This window comes from Anarrhichthys ocellatus, unplaced genomic scaffold (assembly GCF_004355925.1).
Source record: "Anarrhichthys ocellatus isolate YVR2014 unplaced genomic scaffold, GSC_Weel_1.0 scaffold47, whole genome shotgun sequence".
In the NCBI taxonomy this organism is placed as follows: domain Eukaryota; kingdom Metazoa; phylum Chordata; class Actinopteri; order Perciformes; family Anarhichadidae; genus Anarrhichthys; species Anarrhichthys ocellatus.
In genome coordinates, this window is record NW_022280077.1 from 1,386,812 (window position 1) to 1,395,500 (window position 8,689).

Genomic DNA, 8,689 nt, shown 5'->3' on the forward strand with positions numbered 1-8,689 from the left:
CACTTCATCTGTGAAAGTCATTGTAGCTCCACCAAATCTTAACGATCCCTCCGTGCTCTATATATCCTGCTGTCTGAACATCTCGTGCAGTTAAAACAGTATTGACCATGAGTAAATTCATCTGTGTGTATAATCGTCACTTTGTAGGCTGCAGGTATTAAACAGGATTTATTAGAATCACACAGCCGACCAAAGTACCATTTGTTCAATCAGCAGATCAAGAAATATTCAAAAGTGATGACACCATTTTCCAAAATATTCATAGGATTCTAACGTGTAAACTAAGTTGGGAACGTGTTAATGGAAGTACTATTCTCACACAAATATGAAACACCTTTCTAGTAAAGCATTCAACAGGATTGTGATAATAAAGAGCCGTTGGCGTGTCAGTTTTTGCTTCGTCGACTCAAATCAATAAAAAGCTGCACGGGTTAAACACGTGCCATTGGTTTAAGTGGTGCTGATAATCAAAATAACTTTCTATAGTTTTCACAAGACAATTATTTAATCAAGTGATTAATAAGTTATGATTCGCTCACAGATTAAAGCTGTTAAAATGCAAGAAATCATTACATGGTAATAATGATTTAATAATCACTGAGGTACAGCAACTGTAACCTAATTATAAATACATAAACGAATAGATTAATGTGACAAGGTCCTTAATTTAATCTGGAAACATTCCTTTAAACACGTTCAACACATATCCGAGACTTACATGTTTTGGGAAATTAGTGCATGAGGTACTGTTTGCTACACCTGAAATATGATGATGGGGGAAAAAAAAGCAAAAACTTCCCAACTGGTGCACGAGACTTAAAGCATGAACACAGAATTTACAATCATACATGTTAAAACAAGTAATACTTGTGCGTTGACAATAACTCTTGAGTGTGTGTTGAAGATGGTTCTGTCTCTTCTGAGGAGATTTGAAACTCAAGGAAAAGTGCACATTTCCAACAGGGTAGAACAATGGTTATGGCATGAGTATTATGGAGACAATATGGGCCGATGATAGGAAGGGGCCACTTTGTGCCCAGTGAGACGTCTCCCTTTCAGTCCACGGAGGGAAGCGGAGCGTTGGTAACAGAAGCGATTAGGACTCTGCAGCCTCTTTAGATGCTGCAGCCTCTTCAGCCTCTTCGGCCTCTTCAGCCTCTTCGGCCTCTATGGCCTTCTGACCCTGGTTGAACCTATGAAGAGAAAAAGAGACGACACATTATAGAGATTAAAATGGTAAACAAAATAAATGTTACGTGGTGCCCGACCATAATTATTAAAGGAAACACGTCACAGGAGCTGTAGCAACACTTTTTAAAATATATTATAATCTTAATTATCATTTATTTTTAATGGTACAACCACCACGATCAAGGGGAGAGAAGTTCATTAAAATGCAGATGCACTCGTGTTGCCTTCAGCTTTTTCAGTGCACTCAAATAGGCGTAATCTGCAGCTGAGAGACTTGTATTTGCCCCGAGTTTCGTCTTTCAGGAATTAATAAAATGAATAAAGCCATTCAATAGAGTTATCGAGAAGCACATAAGCGTACTGTGCAAAAAAAGAAAGAAAGACATAACTTGATATTATTTTGATTTTGCGCTGATCTTCAAAAAAAAAAGAAAGAAGTAAAATAGCACTACCACCAGCAGACACATGATGCTGAATAAGCATTTCCCCTTTTTTTCTGTAAGAAGTCCAGAATAACTAAATTTACTAAACACTCAACAAGTCTGAACTTAACAGCTGGTGCACAAGTCTGCAGGACTTGTTTCTCTGACAACTCCACACTTCCCTTAAAGTCTTCATAGTCACTCAGTGATGTCACCTGCCTGTGGAATACGTTTCCCTGATGGAGTTCAGTTAATTGTTGACATTAGAATCAAAGCACACATGAAAACTACTATACGTAATACATTTACTACGATTCGCCGTATCAGCTGCGCTGCACTTAAACATTAACTCGTCGCCATGATATCCGATCAGCGATGAGCGAGGAACACATACACTCGTCACTGACTTATTATAATGGATCATTTGAATGGTTCTAACCGAGATAATAAAAGGTCATATATATGCTGTGAATTAACCCCAATAAACACACAAACCTCCAGATCCTGTAGAGCTGGGAGGCTCCAGCGCTGCCGAGGAAGAAGTTGACCAAAAACAGGTTCCAGTTTTTGGGGATTATGACCAGCGAGTATCTGGACCAGATCAGGCCTGGTGGAAGAAGGACAACAGGAAGTGTGAAGGTTATGCTCGTGAGACCACAGTCTGTTTTGGCAAGAGAGCAACAGATAAGATTTGTTTGAAGGAACATAGTGCAAAAGCAGATGCATCAGACAACCTTTAGCACAGACTGGTCAAATGCAGTCTGAACTGATAAGCTGATTATTTGTAAATGTGCATCAATATCTGAAGGCAGAGATAAATGAACAGAGGCCATCAGAGGTATGATGGTAAAGTCTCCTCTTTGGAGATATCATGTATTTAAATCTCTTTAATCTTACCGGTGGCCGTCAGCACTGCAGACTGGGAGGTACTGAGTTTGTCTGCTGGTCGAGTCATATCAGCCAAACCAGCTCCAACCAGACCCTGTAGAGGTGAAGAGATGTTTGTTTTTTGAACTGTATTAATTTACTGCATGTTGACAGATCATTGTGAATTAATAACAGTGACACGATGGTGTGAGGTTAGGCCCTGTGAGTCTATGGCAAAGGTTACCAGCCTCAGCGTTGGGACCACCAAAGACCTCATGAGACCAGTAGCAGCACAGTAAATTAGGTTTTCTTTTCTTGTGAATTACGGGATATTATTACATCTTCGGGCTCGGGCCACCGTGCACAGATATAAGCTTTGTTTCCACTGTATAACATACACTTACCCATTTAAACACCGGGGCCCAGAAGAAAACTGTTTTTGGACCTGAAATAAAAACAAAAGAAAAGGAAAACATGACATTTGACAGTTATGTTTATAACGGTGGATATTACAGTATTTAGGGTAATTTCATGGTTTCTGGAAGCAGACTCAAATACAGTTAATGAGCTCTGTATAGTTTGCTTTACAACAACAGGAAGAAAAATGTGAAGAAACAAACAGCTGCTGGTCTCAAATGTATTGTCCTCATATAAGAATATGTTTCTAATATTGATAAATAAATAAAAGAATCACATGTAAAATCATCAACTGATTTTGTCAATAAGGAAAAGAGATTTGAAGACGCATCATGAGCATCTTTACTATTTAGAAATACCACATGACACATCGTATCGGAACGGCTTGGCTCAAATTTCTATTGTTTTTTTACATATTTTTTATTGTTGTGGCCAAACCTTTGAACTCCTCTCAAAGTCTGAACTTAACACCACAATAAACGTAAGGCAGTGTTGGCTTTAGGACAACTAAATGTTGTAAAGCAATAACAATATCACATCATCAGCAGGCTGCCATACCACGGATCATCAACAACACGAGGTCACAACAAGAAAAATATGACATGTTGCAGTTCAAGTCACTTTTACCAATCGACACCACAAAACAGGGTTTGAGGTTTTCGTCCTAAGATTAATAATCTTCCTACCGGGATTTCCTTATTGGTGAAAAGAATACCCGGACAGTCGAGCCTGAGTTTCTGTGCGACAGATATTTGGACATTGAGCTGATGGGAGAAGACTCATAAACTGAATTCGTGACGGCAAAGAAAAGTGCACAGGGCCATTAAAAAGCTGCTGGTCTGGAATCTGTTTTCATCACAAATCCTGCACCATGTTGCAGGCGAAACAAAAAAAGTAGGACTTCTGTCACTGCCAATCATCGCTGAGGGAGGCGGCTTTAGTCTCCGCCCCCTTCATACCTGTTCAAGAAGTTGTTCTTGACAACCAGAGCTCCATTCTACCATTACAGACAAAACAAAGAGCAGACGGCCCCCAGAGACGCCAGCAACTCCTTAATCTCAGTACGCTCTAGTTAAGATCGGTGTCAAAGAGAGCCGACTGTGTGTGTGTGTGTGTGTTGTACTCGCAGAATAAGAATAATACATGAAGTTAATTACATATTGTAAACATAACGCAGTCTAATGCAGTGAATCCCACCTTCATGAAGGTTATAGTGTTCTGTTTTGGTTGTTTTTTGGTATTTTGGTGTCGTCATTTGTGGCGCTGTTGTATTGTGTTTTACTAGTGAATGTGTCTGACCTGTGCCCTCATAGAAAGTGGGTTGACAAAATATACCTTCGTGAAGGTGACATTTATGAGAGGGCTGTTGTATTACATTGCATTAGTCGGAGCTAGGTGTAGTCCTACCTTTAAACTACAGTTTACTTCAATGTTTGTCATTGTATCACAAGATTTAGACATACCAGGGTTTGCTAAAAATCATGATTAGAGCTTAAACAATAAGTTTATTATAAAATGTATAATATAATATGTTTTAATCAGTTAAAACGTGATAAACAGAGATACACTAAATCACACCACTGTAACTTAACCGTAATATAGTCTTTAAATCACTCTTGCATAGAGGCTTCATTCATTTCTATTCTAAAAAAAAAACTATTTTAGTTTCATGTGCCCTTTTTATTTACTTTACTTTATCTATTTATCTGTACCTGTTCTGTCCTTGTGCTGCTGCAAAGCCGAATTTCGCCTCTAGGGGGTCAATAAACGCTCATCTTATATTACCCAAATATAGTTAATAGTACCATTATCAGTGTGATAACAATATCTGATTTAACTGTTGATATGATGACACTAACAACTGTGCTGGTTAAGGAGTGGCTGAAATTACAGTACATTTTGATCCTTTTTCTTTATGGCAATACTTTAGAAGTTAATACCTCAATAAACATATTGGTTTTAGGAGCCAACTTCACACACTTTCCCTGTCATAAACTCTTCTTCGCTGGTGTTATTCCAGCAGATTAGTGTCTCCCAGAACAATAACGGACAGGAGCTGCTGTTTGATCCTCTCCGTGAGAGTGTTTCCGCCAAACAGCTGGATTAATCATCAGAGACATCACACACACGCACACACACACGCACAGACCCAGATAATAAACTCCACATTACCTGCCGGGTGGTTGTATAGAGGTCTCAGTTTGCTGGGCAGCATGTGCTCGATCTTGTCCAGGATCCTGTGATAGGACACTCTCAACGCAGCCATGGCTGTAACGTTAGATGTCCCGATGGAGGTGAAGACGCTAAGCGGAACTTCAAGCTAGCTCGCTAAAATGGTTAGCAAGCTAAATACTTTTTTTTTTAAAAAACGTTCGCCTTCGTGTATTTGCACGAGGTTGTCAAATAAATAAATGACAGGTGGGTTAAACTATCTGTGAAGATGCTGCCGTCCTACCATCGACCTTCCCTCTGAACCACTGTGACCATGCTAGCTCTGCTAGCTTCTCAGTAGCTTCTGACTGACCCACAAGACAAGGAGGTGACTTTCTGTACTTTGCAACCTACCGCGTGATGGGCGGGGTTACAAAAGTCACATATCCTGATTGGTTCGCCCGGTCAGAGCCCAGATATGATTGGTTTAGAAAGGAGAGCTACCTTTCCTACCCGGCGTATCCCGTTGAATGGAAACGATTCACTGCTCTAACAGTTTACTTTAATGAGAAACAAAAAAAGAAAAGATTTGTTTACATTATAAACACAAGTTAGAGCTGTTGTTAAAGATGCATAGGATAGAATGTAAAGATCCAAAAATTTGACTTGATTGAATGTCGTTGTTAATGTTTTGTATTACAAGTAAATGTTGCAACAGTATTCTTGAAACAACTATAATGTAATCTGCATTCATCTTTTTATTATATTTATTTTGTCTCTGTTGCTGTTTGTGTTCTTTTCTGTTGTGTTTTCACTGATATGATTTGATTGTAACTTCCATTTAAATAGTTTGACACTTTGAATAGTTGAATTATTTTTATTACATTTTTTCCCCCTATATAATAATACTTTTATATATTTTTTTGCATTCAACAAGATCACAAGAGAAGCAAAGACAACATATCATTACGAGGACTCCCAATCTTTGTTGAATCAAATTGATTCGCACCATGCGAGGATGATTAAACATTTACAGAGAAACTAGGTGCAGAAATATTGGAGCAGAGCAAAGCCTTCAATGGCCCTCAAGACCTCCTAAAGTATCGAAGGTCTTGCAAAATCTAGCAGTGCATTCCAATACAAATACTACCATATTTAGTGTGCCAGAAAAAGATTCAGTATGTCCCAATACGTTAAATGCAGTATACCAAAATTACCAGGATGTTCTGCATGACACACAATCCTCTGCATGTCAGATGTGAGAGGAGAAAGGTGCAATTTTATGGGATGTAGTATATACCAATTACACACATACTGCATGCAACAGTATATGTACTTTGTAAGGGTGGCTGCAGAACGTAGTAAAAGTAATTATGTGACGAGTAAGTATGCAATTTGAAAGGCAGCTTCGATTTCATAACAGCCCAACAGACATTGTTTTGCCTTGTGAGGAATTTAAGTTTAAAAGCATTTTTAGTATGATTAAAAGCACACCTTGAACATTATATTAAATTTCACAATATATTTACTTATGGAATGTATTGTATGCTTACAATATATTTACTTATAGAAGTGTTAAACCATAAAAGCATAATCATTGAATGTATTAAACTAAAAAGTATAGTCACGGTATGAACACAGTAAGAATAGTCACTGAATGTTTTGAACCATGAAGGAAGGTGAGGAATTTTGAGTGAGCCTTTTCAGATGCGCCCATATGAATGAGTGAAGGATGGCCAAGCGAGGATGAAGGTGTATGCTGCTTTAATGCCCTCTTGGTCATAATCCATCCTGCGCGTACAGATAAATCGCCCCTTTCATTCAAAGTTTGAAGAAAACTAAGCAGGCTATTTGACAACATACTGCTGTCTTCAACTTCTCCAGAGTCCTCAGAGCCTGATTAACCTGTTAGGGGCCCCGAGGCTGTTAGGTTCAGAACAAAGGAAAGAAGCTGGTCCTCCGTCTTCGAATCAAAACTGGTTCAAGTTAAAATGAACTGGCATTTAATTACTTAACAAAAGCGAAAACAGTTGCAAACCGAATTACACCATTAGTAACATAATATTTCATGAAATTGAGGCCCAATCCGGGCCACCCGGCAGACTAGTGTCTGGCCGATGTCCCGCTGAGGATCCTTCTGTCTTCCTAGTGTCTCTGAGATGTCCCGTATCAGCTCAGTGATTGGCTGAAATCCAATAAGCCCCTCCTGGCCTTTGACCCGCTGGCCTGGTCAATCACTCCTCTTCTGAACCGGCCCCCCTCCTTCCTTAACCCAGCATTTACTTATGTTAAAGACAAGATGTAAGATTCAAGAGCTAAACTACTACATAGATCGTTTTGTGCCCAGAGAACTCCAGAGGCCCTGATAGCTCCAGTCAGTACTGTCTTACTGTAATAACTAGTTTGTATTTGGAAGTATACAACACTAGTATTATTTTGGAAATATGCACCAATAAAGGACTTAAATGAGATGGGTTCTGGTTTATTACCTGCTTGCCCAAAAAGGGTGCCTGGGGAAAAATATCTAATTTGTACATGTGTGTTCTTACGTTGCATATGTTTAATTAATGTGTTGAATCAAATTACCACACTGCAATAGGGCCAGGTATTCTAATTTATTTTAAATAATTTTATAAAATGAATAAAACTTGCTGCACAGAAACTTTTACGTCCACTATGGTATTGCCACTTTTATTTATTTTATTATTTAAGTAAAATATTTAAATACTTCCACCACTTAAAAAATGGTGAAGAAAAGGTTTCCTGCATTACTTCCCGAGCTGTTCCCGGACACACTTATCCCGCCTGCTCTCCGGCTCAATTAAGCGAGTGCTCCCACCCTCTCTGTCAAAATCACGTAGTCTATCGCGATGTTTGGACACAGCTGACCGCTGCCTGCTAGAAGAAATAAACCAGGCTAGGCTAGCAGGACCAATAGTTAGCAGCGCAGGCAGCAGGAGTACAGTCAATGTAAAGTAATGAGGACCGCGGAGACCGGACAGCAGCGAGTGTTTTACCTCCAGAGATGCAGACGCTGAGTGTCGTAACCAGCTAACGTGATCCCGACGCACAGGGGCTGATATCCATGGCACGACCAATCGACGATAAATAAACGGCGACATCAACAGGAACGGGTTAGCTTGGTTTCAATGTTATTGTTAATTCAAACCCACATATGGTCACAATGTCCTGGTCTAGAAACCTGGTTTGGGATGTAAATCAACGTTTAATTGGATACAACGAGCCTAACACCATCAGGACCAACTACTTAGGTAAGAACAAAACAAGCCTCTTTGATGCTAACGGAGACGTAGGTGTGAAAACATGTATTATATTTAATAATAACACCGGTAAACTGCACGGCTGGCTGCGTCTGTGGTGCTGAATCAGATCTACTGACGTGACTGAGCTGCGATCTACTTAATAATAACAGAGAGCTGCCGAGTTATTCCTCCTGCGAAGTCACAGCCGTGCAGTGTAAACACAGCAGACATCGAGTCTACGTTTAATGTGCTCATTAAAGCGAGAGTCCAGAGATTAAGCGCTAGATAGACGGGATTAAATGTTATATATCTATCTATCTATCTATCTATCTATATATATATATATATATATATATATATATATATATATATATATAT

At 39.2% G+C, this 8,689-nt stretch overlaps 2 protein-coding genes across 6 annotated transcripts in view; one reads left to right on the forward strand and one right to left on the reverse strand.

Annotated features, from left to right (window-relative positions):
* Positions 1–149: 149 nt before the first annotated feature.
* mpc2b (mitochondrial pyruvate carrier 2b) lies at positions 150–5,440 on the reverse strand. Its single transcript, XM_031869563.1, has 5 exons — positions 5,070–5,440; positions 2,885–2,925; positions 2,511–2,595; positions 2,109–2,220; positions 150–1,193 (listed from the first exon to the last, which is right to left on the reverse strand). Exons 1-5 carry the CDS (start codon positions 5,161–5,163, stop codon positions 1,097–1,099), a joined length of 429 nt encoding a protein of 142 aa, XP_031725423.1. The 5' UTR covers positions 5,164–5,440; the 3' UTR covers positions 150–1,096.
* A 2,472-nt stretch (positions 5,441–7,912) lies between these two features.
* The window catches only part of dcaf6 (ddb1 and cul4 associated factor 6), a 19,169-nt gene continuing 18,392 nt past the window's right edge, over positions 7,913–8,689 (forward strand). For 3 of the 5 annotated variants that reach the window (XM_031869462.1, XM_031869463.1, XM_031869464.1), the window contains exon 1: positions 7,913–8,320. In XM_031869462.1, the coding sequence (XP_031725322.1) occupies positions 8,224–8,320 (97 nt within the window). In that variant the 5' untranslated portion in view covers positions 7,913–8,223. The remainder of the gene's footprint in view (positions 8,321–8,689) is intronic. The other 2 variants (XM_031869466.1, XM_031869467.1) reach the window with 1 other exon arrangement.

Coding starts and splice junctions, on each gene's coding strand:
- mpc2b (XM_031869563.1), bottom strand. CDS start 5,163: ATGGCTGCGTTGAGAGTGTCCTATCACAGGATCCTGGACAAGATCGAG. Junction 2,926..5,069: donor TCTATACAACCACCCGGCAG/GTAATGTGGAGT, acceptor TTTTTATTTCAG/GTCCAAAAACAGTTTTCTTC. Junction 2,221..2,510: donor TGCAGTGCTGACGGCCACCG/GTAAGATTAAAG, acceptor TTCTTCCACCAG/GCCTGATCTGGTCCAGATAC.